Here is a 15,105-nt window from a genome sequence, read left to right as displayed (position 1 = left end):
CATGGCAAGACCCTGCAGTGGCTGTCTGCAAAATTATCGACACACAGCCTTTCTGTCCATAAAGACTGTCCTGAAGCATGGTGTCCACTGCTTAGAATATGCACTTCAAATTCAGAGTGGTAGGAACACAAAACCTCTGTACAAGTGTCTCACTGCTGACCTGCAGAGCACAGGGAGAGCAGAGGGAGGAATGAATTGCTGTCAGCAAACCCTTTAACCACTGAGGGCTTTGCAGCATTTTACAATTGACTGACAAATATGTACTTGTATCATGAGGTTTTTTGTTCCTTAAAGTGTGGTTATTGTGTATGGTCTCCCAAACTGTGGATTCCACATTGTGCATTGTCTCTGATGAGAATGGTGTCTGTAGTTATGTTGCTACTCATAAGCTGCAGAGAAAGTGTAGTTGACTGTGCAGATGTAACTCCTAGCCTTGTGTCCCAGCTTTGAGTATTGAATGTTGATTATTTATGATTTGGTTAAATGCCCCTGATTTTCAGGCAGGCAAATAGTGCCAGTTCCGTCCTTCTGTCTGTAAATTCTTGCCTGTCATGGAAGCCCTACAGACACTTTCAAGAAAATAACTGCCTGCTGTTGTCACTATTCCTGTGTGGTTTTGACCTAGAGATCAAAAAAACCTTACTGCTAGCAATCTGCAGATAGTGGGACAGTTCGAAAATTCTGGGCTTCATTGTAACCAGTGTGAACCCTATGTGTCTCCTGTTGATGCTGTGCAGTGCATAAATTACTCATTCAGACACAGCTGGAGGACTGTTTCCATCTAAGCATGCTTGTTCTTTGGTGTTTTTTCTTTTAAGTTACAGGAGATGAGAAATAGGATAAAATTGCCCCTGTTTATAGTAAAGCTGCTAGCAAGAAATTTTCTTGGGTGGAAAAGCATGCATGTGGAAACTTGCTCATTTCAACTCTCTGTCTAAGATAATGAATCAGCAGTATGAATTAGGTGGTGGTTTTGTATTTGGTAGCAACATGTCAACACTAGGCCCTGCCTAAAGGGAAGAACAAAACACAGAGATAGTAAAAACTATCAGCAATTATCTTATGATGACTTATGATGCTTATCTGTGGTTAACTCGGTGTTCTAGTACTTATTTAATAGGTGTGGTACCTAATCTCAGATTCACTACCTATAGCAGATGTATATAGAGTATGACAGGCAATGTGTTTATGACTGTCTGCATTGCCGAGTTAGAGGGAATAAAATGAACTTTGATACTTTTTCCTTGTAATACAGCAGGAAATTACAGTCACCTGTCATGCTGGCGATGTAATTTTTTTCTTTCCATTTTATTATCTTGTAAGGCAAGTCCTACTGACTTCTCCCAGCCCAGGCAGGTTTAAAACCGAGCGTGCAAACAGAGAAGCAAGCTGCAGGTACCACTGAAGGTCTGCTGACTTACAGAAGGTAAGAGTTGGAAATTCTACCCTTCTGATGTCTAACTTTGGCTCCTGCTGCCCTAAAAGACAAATTAATTTCCGTGTGAAGCCAAGAGAAACTTGTTTCAGGAAGTCCTGAACAAAATGCTGTTGTGCCTGATCACCTCAAAAGATGTCACACTGTGTAGGTATGGGATTGAAATCCAGTAGCGGACTCAAAATCGCTGAAAAGACTGAAATGTGTAGGACGGGATGTCAGGTGCTTGTGGCACCAAATCAGTCTCCAGTGAGGTGGTGATTTTCCAGCCTTTGCTGCCTGGTTTACGCGGGGAAGTGTAGAAGGTAGAAATGACTGTTTTGTATTGAAATAAACTTGATCCATTCTGGTTCTGTGTTTTATGTGCCAGGCTCGGAAGCATGGAAAGCCTCTGTGCAGCAAACACCACTTTTGCACTGGACCTGTTAAGAAAGCTGTGTGAGAAGAAGAGTGGGCAGAATGTGTTCTTTTCACCATTTAGTATTTCTTCTGCTTTGTCTATGGTTTTGCTGGGTTCCAGAGGTAGCACTGAAGCCCAAATAGGAAAGGTAGGTCAGAATAAAGTTAGTGGATGGCATTTGGTGGGACCATATGAGCGAGATGTGCCTTACAGCGTGTGACATACACTTGTGGTAAACTGTGATTGTGACTGTGGTGTGAGAGTGCTGAGCTCTTTCCCTAGTGTGTGTGTGTGTGTGTGTTAGGATAACCAATTTTAATTGTTTTTGAAGGGGGAGGTTTTTTCATTATGAAATGAGGAGTTTCCTGTTTGTTTTTTTTCTGTGGATTTCTTTTTTTTTTTTTTTTGTGGTTTTAAGAGAAATCTCTTAATATGTAGTTGAAGGGTATGTGGGGTGTTTTTGGTTTATTGGGGTTTTTTTTAGTTGGCTTGATCAGTATCTAGCTACATAAAATATCATCTGCTTTCTTATTTGAGCTTAATATTAGACAATGTATGTTTTCAAAATGTGGCCAGACACATAAAAAAAGAAATCCACAGTGACAGTGACTGAATGTCAAACTCCTAGCATGGTTTACACTTCTTTGTTTTAAACTTCCTCACATAGCAGAGAGTACATGGCATGTGTTTTGCATATGGCCTGACAATATCAAGTGCAGAATCAGTCATTCTGGTTCGGATATCTGGCTCTTTTGCACAGTAGGCGAGGAGTAAAAAATTTTTTTTTTTTTTACACTTACTACTAATAAAATTTTCAGAAAAACATATGTTGTTGCCATAGATAGAGATACTCAAAATCTACCTGGACACAGTCTTGGACTACAGGCTGCAGATGTCCCTGCTTGGTAGGGCTTTGTAGCAGATTGTCCCCACTGGTCCCTTTCCACCTGAGCCATTCTGTGATCCTTTAGCGCTTGGCTTGAGGGAAGGAAAAAAAGGACTGGTGACTGTGCTACTCCTGAATTTATGACTTGTACAAGCACTGAGGATGTTGATCTTTGTGCAGGTGCTTTCTCTGAACAATTCTCGGGATGCTCACAATGGGTATCAATCCCTTCTCTCTGAAATTAACGATCCAAACACCAAATACATCCTGAGAACTGCAAACCGCCTCTATGGAGAAAAGACATTTGATTTCCTTGCAGTAAGTAGCCATTAAATTTGTGACATTTCTTAGGATAATGCACTTGCTGCCTCTTTCCTCTGGAGGTCAAAATCAGGCTTTGGATTTGCCTTCCAACCTGTCTGGGCTGACAGCCAGGAGTGCAATTGATTCTGACAGAGTCTGGCATGTGAACTTGGTGTAGAATCTCATTTTAAATAACCTGTGATCTGAATATTGCAAAGTAGGGTAAAATGCATCAGTCTCTACACTTGAGGGTTCTGTGGTCCCTTGATATATTTGGTTGTGGGACAAATGGTTGATGTATCTCTCAGCAAAAGTCTTATAAAGAAACTTACAGACTTCTATGTCATGTCCCTGAAGCATAAAATAAAAAAAAAAAAAGGAAAAAAAAAGCTGTGTCATTTTCAATGAATTTCTGTAACGTTTGTAGTATAGTGCATGAGTCTGACTTAATATGAGTTCCTAGTTCAAAGAAGTGGTTTAAGTCCTAGTATGAGCTTGTCAGCCAGAACTTCAGTGACTCTATATGAAGCTGGGGAAGGTAAGCTGGCAGATGGCCTTGGGGAATGTAAGGATCATCTGTGTGTGAATGAGAGTAAAATTTTTTGCTGAAAATCTATTGTCCATGTCCCTGTTAGTCTTTTATAGAGTCGAGTCAGAAATCCTACCATGCTGGCCTGGAACAGATGGACTTCCTGCATGCTTGGGAAGATGCCAGGAAACAAATCAATGGCTGGGTAGAGGAAAGGACTGAAGGTGAGTGCTGTTCCAAGTGCCCAGTTGTGTTGAATGGCAGCCGTGGTTTGGGTAAACACCTATGTCAGGATGTAGGATTGTGAATTGGAACCACTGAAATTTAGAGCTGTTGCTGTGTCTGGTACATAATTCTCTATTGCACATTAATTACAGAGTATGTATTATCTTGGATAATAATTAGATCCATGTCAACCTCTAAAATAATGTGGGTGTATTCTTTGTATCCCAAAGGTAAAATTCAGAACCTGCTGGCAGAGGGGATTCTGAATTCTCTGACCAGGCTTGTGTTGGTGAATGCCATCTATTTCAAAGGCAGCTGGGAAGAGCAGTTCAACAAACAGAGTACTAGAGAAAGGCCATTCCAAATTAATAAGGTATGATGTACTAAAATGCTGGTAATACACTGCTAGGTGAATGTTGTCTGAAATGACTGCATTTAAGAAGGAATTAAATTTTTCAGGGAATGTTACCTTGAGTAGGCTTTAGGAGATTTTTTATGCTTCCTCCCTTTCATATGAAGCCTCCCTTGCTGGGTTTCTCTGAACTTTCACAGAATTCCTAGAACCTTTCATATAGCACAAAGACGGGTGTGGAAACTTGTGAACCTAAGTCTTCTTCAGTCATTGTTTTCCTGCTGCATTTCTGCCCCTGAGCCAATCCAAAAACAATGGAAACAAATCTCCTTTAAGGGACTGTGTTCTCTGCAGTCTTGTTTTTAAAAGTAGATCAGTGCTCTTGAGGAAGACTTGGCCCCTGGCATGGGCAGCCATGGCTGCCCCTCAGGATCCCCTGCAGCTCTGGGTTGGGTTCCAGAAGTCTTTAACAAGAACTGGTAATGTGCCTTCCTTAACTCAGCTGCTTGAAGCAACCATTGTGGAAAGTTGAAGCCCTGATGCCTGTCTTGATACTGTCCGTTCCCCCAGTGGTGAAATAAACACAAGAGCACTTTTAAGTGTCAGTAGCACTTTTAAATAAGAGGTGTTACTGCTCACCGCATGCTCTCTGCAGGAGCACTTCAGAGACTGCTGGACTGACTCTGTTCCTGTCACCTTGTCCTCAGTCAACAATTAGAAATCTGATATGTAAGCTGAAATCTTAAGCTTGTTATTTTACATTCTGTTAATTAACAAAGAGTTACTTTTACATTCCAGGAACTGTTCCAACATCCTGAGAAATTATTTCTGTTGCTCTTGCACTTCTTACAATTCACTGGCTGATTTTCTATTGCTGTGTGGGTTTTCTTTTGCTTATCGATCCTGTTTATGTGTCACTGCTGCTGCAAAGTAATTTCTGCCTATTCTGTCTGGGCATTATTCCAGTGGGCATTATTCTAATAACAAAAAGCTACTTGTGTGACAGTCTCATGAAGGGAAAGGAGAAAGAAGGAAAATAATGATGTACACTAAAGTAACTGATGCTAGATGTGGAAATGGAATGAGATAGAGAATGAAAATGAGAATAAAATTTCTCCCCTTCTTTCTATCCTTATGACTTTTAAGGATTCAAAGTAATACTCTGACTTTCTTGAGTGTTTTAGAATATACATTTTAAATTATTTTAAGGTTTTGTTATAGCACTTGGAACCACATGGTCTAAAAATTCATACCTTGGAGCGACTTACTCGTTTATTGTGAAGAGCAATTCCCCTACTTACTATCTCACTTTAGTGTTTGTCACTAGTTCTTAAGTGAATAAAATGGCAAGGACATGTTTTTGCCTTAAAGGAATCTTCACAGATATTTCTACATTAGTAATTAAAAATTAAATCTCAGGATTTTTAGCTATTTAAAAAGGAAAATGTGACGTCTCTGCTCTCTGGTGTGGGATCAGTTCTCTTTGGTCATATCCTAAAAGGCCCTGAGTAGCTTGCTGCCTACTTTGTAGTCTGAGAGCAGCAGAGTAGCTCAGCACTAACCGTTGACATCTCTTGATTTCTAGAATGAAACCAGACCTGTGCAGATGATGTTCAAGGAGGCAAATTTTAACATGACCTACATTGGGGACTTACAGACCAAAATCCTTGAGCTGCCCTATGTAGGTAATGAACTGAGCATGATCATCCTGCTCCCTGATGCAATCGAGGATGGATCCACAGGCTTGGAAAGAGTAAGTTGTTGAGCTGAGGCAAAGACAGCTTGAATCCTTGCAGGGAAGAAGGTCTGATATTGCACAGAGACGTGCAGTTCAGTTCCGTTCCAGAGCAATGGTGTCGCTGGTGCTCAACACCAGCAGAAATGTCCCTGTCCCCGGTGTCCCAAAGTGCCTGTCCCCCTGTGTCAGTACTGCTCAGGCTGTGTGCTGCTGGCTTAGGCAGAGGTTCTGGAGGAAGAGCTGTCCCTGCTCAGGAGCAGAGGTCAGCTGTGGTTGTGATGAAGGCACAGCATGGTGATAATGGAATGTGGGGAGGGGGATGTTGGGTGGGCTCTTGGGAAGTCCTGTGGCTTGTCCTATAGATGTTCTGTGCTGAGCAGCTGGCAAGTGGCATGTGGCTCACTGCCTGGAAAGAGGCTCACAGGAAAGGGCAGGGTCTCCTTTGTGGGGAAGGTAGCATACAAGTTTGGGCTCTTCGGCACTCTGGACAAGGATATTAATAAAGATTTCTGAAACTGACTGCAAAGGGCCTTTGTGAGCACACTGTTTTCATTTTGCTGCTGGCTGATACAAAGGATGAACCTTTGGAATTGACAAAAGAACTGGTTTTGGTTTCTTTGGATCCCTGTTAGCTGTTCTTCTGTGTCTTCCTTTCCTATAAAAGTTTTTAAAACTCTGAATAATTTAACATTGTTCTGAAGAAGTAAACCTAACATGGAGGGGATTGATCGCTGTCCTATCTGAATTGATTGATCTCTGACCTGTCCAAAAAACATTTGGTTATGATCTTACTGGGAGCGGTATTCACAAGTGACAGGTATAACTTGCAGTTTTTCCTTGAGACACGCTAATACTAAGGTTAAAGAAATGTGTTTTATGCACTATGTAAACAAACCCCATAATCAGTTCTTTTGCTTCTGTAACAGTGACTCAATTCTCATTGTAATTAAGTAAATTTGGAATTTTTTTATTTTTCAGCTGGAAAGAGAACTTACATATGAGAAGCTAATAGATTGGATCAGACCTGAAATGATGGACTCTACAAAGGTGAGGGTGTCTTTACCCAGATTTAAACTGGAAGAAAATTATGATCTGAAGCCCCTTCTGAGCAGCATGGGAATGCCTGATGCATTTGAGTCAGGGAAGGCAGACTTCTCAGGAATCTCATCTGGCAAGGAGCTGGTGCTCTCTGAAGTGGTTCACAAGTCCTTTGTGGAAGTCAATGAAGAAGGCACTGAAGCAGCTGCTGCCACAGCTGCAGTGATGATGATGCGCTGTGCAATGATTGTTCCGGATTTCACTGCTGATCATCCCTTCCTCTTCTTCATCCGGCACAACAAAAGTCACAGTATTTTGTTCTGTGGCAGATTTTGCTGTCCCTAAGGATGAGATGTCTTGGCAGCATAGGTGCAATCACACAATAAATTTACATTTCCCTGGAATGGAGTGACTTCTTTTGTATTAATTGTCTCTTTCAGCTGTGCCTTAACCCTCTCGTGTAGTCTTGATCTCAGGCTTGGCAAGAATAACAGAGCTGCTTAGACCAACACAGCACCTTCCGTGTCCAGCCCCTCCTGCACCAGGGTGCTGAGGTCTCCAGGTTCTTGTTGACACAAGAACCATCGCACTTCCTCTGTGAGCGCTTCTTCTGTGCTTGACTTCACTTCTGGTGTCCAGCAGGCAGAGCCAGGCAGGGACAGCCCATGGGAGTGGAGAAGTGACTTTTGCTTGTGACAGGGCTGGGGCACATTTGTAGTTTCCCTCCCTTCTTACCTTCCAGTGTCATCCATTTAGTGGTTGGATAAATTGCCTGGAGCTGGAAGGGGTTTTTGGCAGCCTGTTCCAGCTCTTGGTGAGCATCCTTTATAGATGTGTGTCTTTGGCTAGTAACTGGAGAAGCACTTAGGGAAGAATGGGAAGGAAAGTATGCCTTTGTACCAGATGTCCCTGAGAGATATTAGTGGGGCGAGTGCCTTTGTTTCATCCGCCCAGGACACCTGGGTTGATTCCCTGTCACCTGGTTCTGGTCCTTGAACAAAGAATGTAACATGTAACAGAATGGTGCATGGTGCCTATGCAATATTTGAAAGACAAAGCCTTGATTTATTTTTTTTTTTTTTTTGCTACTGTTGTATGTTTATCCTATTAGTAATTTCTTAGACACCACAGTTTACCTGTACAGTACTAAAGACACAGCTGCAACAGCTTTGCTTAGATTGGGATGTGTTTTGTGGGTCCCGTTCCTGGAATAATAAAAGAAGTGTCATGGCTGCATGGGTCTTTTTGTCCTTCTTTAATCCCAAATGCTACAGGTATTGCTCAGTCTGTCGTAGGAGGAAAAACAAGACTTGTGGCGGAGCCCAGCGGGGTTGGGTGTCGCTGCCCCCGCCCGGGCGGGCGCTGTCGCCGCGGTTGTCGCCGGCCGGGCAGGGCGGGAGGGGAGCGGGGCAGCCTCCGCCCTGTCCCCGCCCTCGGGGCATTCTGCGGGAATGAGGCGGGGTCGGGAATATAGGCAGAAATTTTTCCGGGGCTGCCGAAGTCACTGCGCTTGTCGGGCAGCGGTGAGGTGTGGGCTCTAAAGGGGTTTGGGCGCAAGGCTAGCACGGGGGGAAAGGAAAGGAAAGGAAAGGAAAGGAAAGGAAAGGAAAGGAAAGGAAAGGAAAGGAAAGGAAAGGAAAGGAAAGGAAAGGAAAGGAAAGGAAAGGAAAGGAAAGGAAAGGAAAGGAAAGGAAAAGAAAGGAAAGCGCTCGGGGGTGCTGATTTAGATGCTGGGTGGGGAGGTGCTGGTGTTTGGGACAGAGCTTGATAAAAGAACATGGGCGAGCTGCCGTGCCGATTGTGTGTCTGCCGGAGAGAGCTGTCAGTGATATTTGGAAGTTGTGTGGCAGGATCGTGCAGGAAATCCCCAAATTGTGATGCAAACTCCTTCCCGTGTTTGGGTCTGAAAGGAGCAGCAAATCGGACAGTTCTGCTTTAAGAGGTGTGGGGAAAGCTGCTGTGTGAGTGAAATGTCTGGGGGTGCAGGATCTGTGAGTCTGAAGAATTTCAACGTGGATTTGCCGGCACAAATCCTTCCAATTTCCAGTTATTATGCAAGGAATTCTATTTCTTTTCCTTCAATATATTATAGAGTGATAAGCAAAGTTATGGGCAATGTGGAGGAGAAATATCCAATTTTAATATGACTGATGTTTCCTTGGTACGGCTGGGATTTTAGTTTGTTTGGGAAGTCTTGTTGAGGTTTTTTTGGATTTTTTTTTCTTTTTATATTTTTGGTAAGTGAATGTTGCTATGACAATGACATTCTTGCTAGTCTGTTTGCTTTCAGACAAAGTCCTCCTGCTCACTTCTCGCAGCCCGGCCGGCAGGTTTAAAACCCAGCGTGCACACAGAGAAGCAAGCTGCAGGTACCACTGAAGGTCTGCTGACTTACAGAAGGTAAGAGTTGGAAATTCTACCCTTCTGATGTCTAACTTTGGCTCCTGCTGCCCTAAAAGACAAATTAATTTCCGTGTGAAGTCAAGAGAAACTTGTTTCAGGAAGTCCTGAACAAAATGCTGTTGTGCCTGATCACCTCAAAAGATGTCACACTGTGTAGGTATGGGATTGAAATCCAGTAGCGGACTCAAAATCGCTGAAAAGACTGAAATGTGTAGGACGGGATGTCAGGTGCTTGTGGCACCAAATCAGTCTCCAGTGAGGTGGTGATTTTCCAGCCTTTGCTGCCTGGTTTACGCGGGGAAGTGTAGAAGGTAGAAATGACTGTTTTGTATTGAAATAAACTTGATCCATTCTGGTTCTGTGTTTTATGTGCCAGGCTCGGAAGCATGGAAAGCCTCTGTGCAGCAAACACCACTTTTGCACTGGACCTGTTAAGAAAGCTGTGTGAGAAGAAGAGTGGGCAGAATGTGTTCTTTTCACCATTTAGTATTTCTTCTGCTTTGTCTATGGTTTTGCTGGGTTCCAGAGGTAGCACTGAAGCCCAAATAGGAAAGGTAGGTCAGAATAAAGTTAGTGGATGGCATTTGGTGGGACCATATGAGCGAGATGTGCCTTACAGCGTGTGACATACACTTGTGGTAAACTGTGATTGTGACTGTGGTGTGAGAGTGCTGAGCTCTTTCCCTAGTGTGTGTGTGTGTGTGTGTGTGTTAGGATAACCAATTTTAATTGTTTTTGAAGGGGGAGGTTTTTTCATTATGAAATGAGGAGTTTCCTGTTTGTTTTTTTTTCTGTGGATTTCTTTTTTTTTTTTGTGGTTTTAAGAGAAATCTCTTAATATGTAGTTGAAGGGTATGTGGGGTGTTTTTGGTTTATTGGGGTTTTTTTTAGTTGGCTTGATCAGTATCTAGCTACATAAAATATCATCTGCTTTCCTGTTTGAGCTTAATATTAGACAATGTATGTTTTCAAAATGTGGCCAGACACATAAAAAAAGAAATCCACAGTGACAGTGACTGAATGTCAAACTCCTAGCATGGTTTACACTTCTTTGTTTTAAACTTCCTCACATAGCAGAGAGTACATGGCATGTGTTTTGCATATGGCCTGACAATATCAAGTGCAGAATCAGTCATTCTGGTTCGGATATCTGGCTCTTTTGCACAGTAGGCGAGGAGTAAAAATTTTTTTTTTTTTTTTACACTTACTACTAATAAAATTTTCAGAAAAACATATGTTGTTGCCATAGATAGAGATACTCAAAATCTACCTGGACACAGTCTTGGACTACAGGCTGCAGATGTCCCTGCTTGGTAGGGCTTTGTAGCAGATTGTCCCCACTGGTCCCTTTCCACCTGAGCCATTCTGTGATCCTTTAGCGCTTGGCTTGAGGGAAGGAAAAAAAGGACTGGTGACTGTGCTACTCCTGAATTTATGACTTGTACAAGCACTGAGGATGTTGATCTTTGTGCAGGTGCTTTCTCTGAACAATTCTCGGGATGCTCACAATGGGTATCAATCCCTTCTCTCTGAAATTAACGATCCAAACACCAAATACATCCTGAGAACTGCAAACCGCCTCTATGGAGAAAAGACATTTGATTTCCTTGCAGTAAGTAGCCATTAAATTTGTGACATTTCTTAGGATAATGCACTTGCTGCCTCTTTCCTCTGGAGGTCAAAATCAGGCTTTGGATTTGCCTTCCAACCTGTCTGGGCTGACAGCCAGGAGTGCAATTGATTCTGACAGAGTCTGGCATGTGAACTTGGTGTAGAATCTCATTTTAAATAACCTGTGATCTGAATATTGCAAAGTAGGGTAAAATGCATCAGTCTCTACACTTGAGGGTTCTGTGGTCCCTTGATATATTTGGTTGTGGGACAAATGGTTGATGTATCTCTCAGCAAAAGTCTTATAAAGAAACTTACAGACTTCTATGTCATGTCCCTGAAGCATAAAATAAAAAAAAAAAAAGGAAAAAAAAAGCTGTGTCATTTTCAATGAATTTCTGTAACGTTTGTAGTATAGTGCATGAGTCTGACTTAATATGAGTTCCTAGTTCAAAGAAGTGGTTTAAGTCCTAGTATGAGCTTGTCAGCCAGAACTTCAGTGACTCTATATGAAGCTGGGGAAGGTAAGCTGGCAGATGGCCTTGGGGAATGTAAGGATCATCTGTGTGTGAATGAGAGTAAAATTTCTTGCTGAAAATCTGTTGTCCATGTCCCTGTTAGTCTTTTATAGAGTCTAGTCAGAAATCCTACCATGCTGGCCTGGAACAGATGGACTTCCTGCATGCTTGGGAAGATGCCAGGAAACAAATTAATGGCTGGGTAGAGGAAAGGACTGAAGGTGAGTGCTGTTCCAAGTGCCCAGTTGTGTTGAATGGCAGCCGTGGTTTGGGTAAACACCTACGTCAGGATGTAGGATTGTGAATTGGAACCACTGAAATTTAGAGCTGTTGCTGTGTCTGGTACATAATTCTCTTCTCTATTGCACATTAATTACAGAGTACATATTATCTTGGATAATAATTAGATCCATGTCAACCTCTAAAATAATGTGGGTGTATTCTTTGTATCCCAAAGGTAAAATTCAGAACCTGCTGGCAGAGGGGATTCTGAATTCTCTGACCAGGCTTGTGTTGGTGAATGCCATCTATTTCAAAGGCAGCTGGGAAAAGCCTTTCTGGAGACAGAGTACTAGAGAAAGGCCATTCCAAATTAATAAGGTATGATGTACTAAAATGCTGGTAATACACTGCTAGGTGAATGTTGTCTGAAATGACTGCATTTAAGAAGGAATTAAATTTTTCAGGGAATGTTACCTTGAGTAGGCTTTAGGAGATTTTTTATGCTTCCTCCCTTTCATATGAAGCCTCCCTTGCTGGGTTTCTCTGAACTTTCACAGAATTCCTAGAACCTTTCATATAGCACAAAGACGGGTGTGGAAACTTGTGAACCTAAGTCTTCTTCAGTCATTGTTTTCCTGCTGCATTTCTGCCCCTGAGCCAATCCAAAAACAATGGAAACAAATCTCCTTTAAGGGACTGTGTTCTCTGCAGTCTTGTTTTTAAAAGTAGATCAGTGCTCTTGAGGAAGACTTGGCCCCTGGCATGGGCAGCCATGGCTGCCCCTCAGGATCCCCTGCAGCTCTGGGTTGGGTTCCAGAAGTCTTTAACAAGAACTGGTAATGTGCCTTCCTTAACTCAGCTGCTTGAAGCAACCATTGTGGAAAGTTGAAGCCCTGATGCCTGTCTTGATACTGTCCCTCCCTGCAGTGGAGAAATAAATCCAAATATGCTTGAAAGTGCTAATAGAACATTAAAACAAGGGAATGTTTCTGCTTACTCCAGGCTATCTCCAGTGGCTTTCAGAGACTGCTGGACTGACTCTGTTCCTGACACCTTGTTCTCTCCCTGTTGGAATGTGTTGAAAAACTGGCAGGAGTATGCAGAGGCACTGTTCCATTTTCTATTCTGTGCGGAATAGAAAAGCTTAGAAGCTGTGGAAGCTTAGAACCAGACTTCTACGTGCAACATCAACAGGCTGTAGTGCTGATGAATAACTTTCTTTTGAGTTGTGGTGGAGTATTATGCATTGTTTTTACCTCATGCTTTCCAAAAGACAGTGGTTGGGCTGCACTCTCTGGTGTGGGATCAGTTCTCTTTGGTCATATCCTAAAAGGCCCTGAGTAGCTTGCTGCCTACTTTGTAGTCTGAGAGCAGTAGAGTAGCTCAGCACTAACCGTTGACATCTCTTGATTTCTAGAATGAAACCAGACCTGTGCAGATGATGTTCAAGGAGGCAAATTTTAACATGACCTACATTGGGGACTTACAGACCAAAATCCTTGAGCTGCCCTATGTAGGTAATGAACTGAGCATGATCATCCTGCTCCCTGATGCAATCGAGGATGGATCCACAGGCTTGGAAAGAGTAAGTTGTTGAGCTGAGGCAAAGACAGCTTGAATCCTTGCAGGGAAGAAGGTCTGATATTGCACAGAGACGTGCAGTTCAGTTCCGTTCCAGAGCAATGGTGTCGCTGGTGCTCAACACCAGCAGAAATGTCCCTGTCCCCGCTGTCCCCAAAGTGCCTGTCCCCCTGTGTCAGTACTGCTCAGGCTGTGTGCTGCTGGCTTAGGCAGAGGTTCTGGAGGAAGAGCTGTCCCTGCTCAGGAGCAGAGGTCAGCTGTGGTTGTGATGAAGGCACAGCATGGTGATGATGGAATGTGGGGAGGGGGATGTTGGGTGGGCTCTTGGGAAGTCCTGTGGCTTGTCCTATAGATGTTCTGTGCTGAGCAGCTGGCAGGTGGCGTTTGGCTCACTGCCTGGAAAGAGGCTCACAGGAAAGGGCAGGGTCTCCTTTGTGGGGAAGGTAGCATACAAGCTCCTCAGCACACATGACAAGGAGTTGATTACTATGGTTTCTTGAATCTTTTATTCCCCTATTAAAAATGAAAAGAAACTCCCCCCTCCCCACCCCCAGTCCTCATGCCTAACCCAAGGGGAAAGAAAGATGCATTTTATGAGCTATGCAAAGAAACTCACAGAGATCACAACTTGGGCTAACTAATATTGACTCAATTCTCCTTGCAATTAATTAAATTTGGAATTTTTCTTCAGCTGGAAAGAGAACTTACATATGAGAAGCTGATGGGTTGGATCAGACCTGAAAGGATGAAATCTACAAATGTGAGGGTATCCTTTCCCAGATTTAAACTGGAAGAAGATTACAATCTTAAACCTGTTCTGAGCAGCATGGGAATGCCTGATGCATTTGAGTCAGGGAAGGCAGACTTCTCAGGAATCTCATCTGGCAAGGAGCTGGTGCTCTCTGAAGTGATTCACAAGTCCTTTGTGGAAGTCAATGAAGAAGGCACTGAAGCAGCTGCTGCCACTGTGCTGGTTGCGAATTGCTGTGCAATTATGAGAATTCCGGATTTCACTGCTGATCATCCCTTCCTCTTCTTCATCCGGCACAACAAAAGTCACAGTATTTTGTTCTGTGGCAGATTTTGCTGTCCCTAAGGATGAGATGTCTTGGCAGCATAGGTGCAATCACACAATAAATTTACATTTCCCTGGAATGGAGTGACTTCTTTTGTATTAACTGTGTCTCAGCTGTGCCTTAACCCTCTCGTGTAGTCTTGATCTCAGGCTTGGCAGGAATAACAGAGCTGCTTAGACCAACACAGCACCTTCCGTGTCCAGCCCCTCCTGCACCAGGGTGCTGAGGTCTCCAGGTTCTTGTTGACACAAGAACCATCGCACTTCCTCTGTGAGCGCTTCTTCTGTGCTTGACTTCACTTCTGGTGTCCAGCAAGCAGAGCCAGGCAGGGACAGCCCATGGGAGTGGAGAAGTGACTTTTGCTTGTGACAGGGCAGGAGCACATTTCTAGCTGCCTTCATCTTTTGCCTTTCAGTCTCATCCATTTAGTAGTTGGATAAATTGCCTGGAGCTGGAAGGAGTTTTTGGCAGCTTGTTGCAGGTATTGGTGAGCATCCTGTGCATATGTGGGTTTTTGGCTTATAACTGGATCAGCTCTTAGTCAAGAACATTTTTACAGCAGAAGTCCTTAGTGGGTGTTTATGGGGTGAGAACCATTTTCACAGGAGATCTTGAGTTTATTACCTGTTACCTGGTTCTGGTCCTTTAAGAAGGAATGCAATTTAACTGTAGAATACCAAAGACTAAGCTGAAACATCTTTCCTGTCACAGGGATGTTTTTTGCACTTCCCATTTTTAAAATACTAAAAGAACTGTAAGTGCTGTAGAGGTCTGTTTATTTTTGCTAC

At 43.1% G+C, this 15,105-nt stretch overlaps 2 protein-coding genes across 3 annotated transcripts; both read left to right on the top strand.

Moving 5' to 3' along the window:
• The first annotated feature begins 1,329 nt into the window (after positions 1–1,329).
• On the top strand, positions 1,330–8,388 carry LOC134045238 (serpin B6-like). 2 transcript variants are annotated; one of them, XM_062494949.1, is made up of 7 exons: positions 1,330–1,426; positions 1,806–1,983; positions 2,902–3,039; positions 3,660–3,777; positions 4,009–4,151; positions 5,716–5,883; positions 6,847–8,388. In XM_062494949.1, exons 2-7 carry the CDS (start codon positions 1,816–1,818, stop codon positions 7,249–7,251), a joined length of 1,140 nt encoding a protein of 379 aa, XP_062350933.1. In that variant the 5' UTR covers positions 1,330–1,426; positions 1,806–1,815; the 3' UTR covers positions 7,252–8,388. The 2 variants fall into 2 exon arrangements, with proteins under 2 accessions (XP_062350933.1, XP_062351015.1); XM_062495031.1 differs by lacking the exon at positions 1,330–1,426 and having other exon boundaries at positions 1,627–1,983.
• A 799-nt stretch (positions 8,389–9,187) lies between these two features.
• Positions 9,188–14,738, top strand: LOC134045367 (leukocyte elastase inhibitor-like). The gene is made up of 7 exons (XM_062495156.1): positions 9,188–9,306; positions 9,686–9,863; positions 10,784–10,921; positions 11,542–11,659; positions 11,896–12,038; positions 13,078–13,245; positions 13,933–14,738. The coding sequence occupies exons 2-7, from the start codon at positions 9,696–9,698 to the stop codon at positions 14,335–14,337; spliced, it is 1,140 nt and encodes a 379-aa protein (XP_062351140.1). The 5' UTR covers positions 9,188–9,306; positions 9,686–9,695; the 3' UTR covers positions 14,338–14,738.
• The last annotated feature ends 367 nt before the right edge of the window (positions 14,739–15,105 follow it).

This window comes from Cinclus cinclus, chromosome 1 (genome assembly GCF_963662255.1).
Source record: "Cinclus cinclus chromosome 1, bCinCin1.1, whole genome shotgun sequence".
In the NCBI taxonomy this organism is placed as follows: Eukaryota; Metazoa; Chordata; class Aves; order Passeriformes; family Cinclidae; genus Cinclus; species Cinclus cinclus.
Note: the sequence above shows the minus strand (reverse complement) of the source record. Positions and strands in the feature narration are given on the sequence as shown.

Bases quoted from the DNA above. Each gene is read 5' to 3' on its own strand.
- LOC134045238 (XM_062494949.1), top strand. From the start codon at position 1,816: ATGGAAAGCCTCTGTGCAGCAAACACCACTTTTGCACTGGACCTGTTA. The intron at 3,778-4,008 runs GTGAGTGCTGTT...TGTATCCCAAAG, and splicing joins GGTAGAGGAAAGGACTGAAG to GTAAAATTCAGAACCTGCTG. The intron at 5,884-6,846 runs GTAAGTTGTTGA...TTTATTTTTCAG, and splicing joins GATCCACAGGCTTGGAAAGA to CTGGAAAGAGAACTTACATA.
- LOC134045367 (XM_062495156.1), top strand. From the start codon at position 9,696: ATGGAAAGCCTCTGTGCAGCAAACACCACTTTTGCACTGGACCTGTTA. The intron at 10,922-11,541 runs GTAAGTAGCCAT...TGTCCCTGTTAG, and splicing joins AGACATTTGATTTCCTTGCA to TCTTTTATAGAGTCTAGTCA. The intron at 12,039-13,077 runs GTATGATGTACT...CTTGATTTCTAG, and splicing joins GGCCATTCCAAATTAATAAG to AATGAAACCAGACCTGTGCA.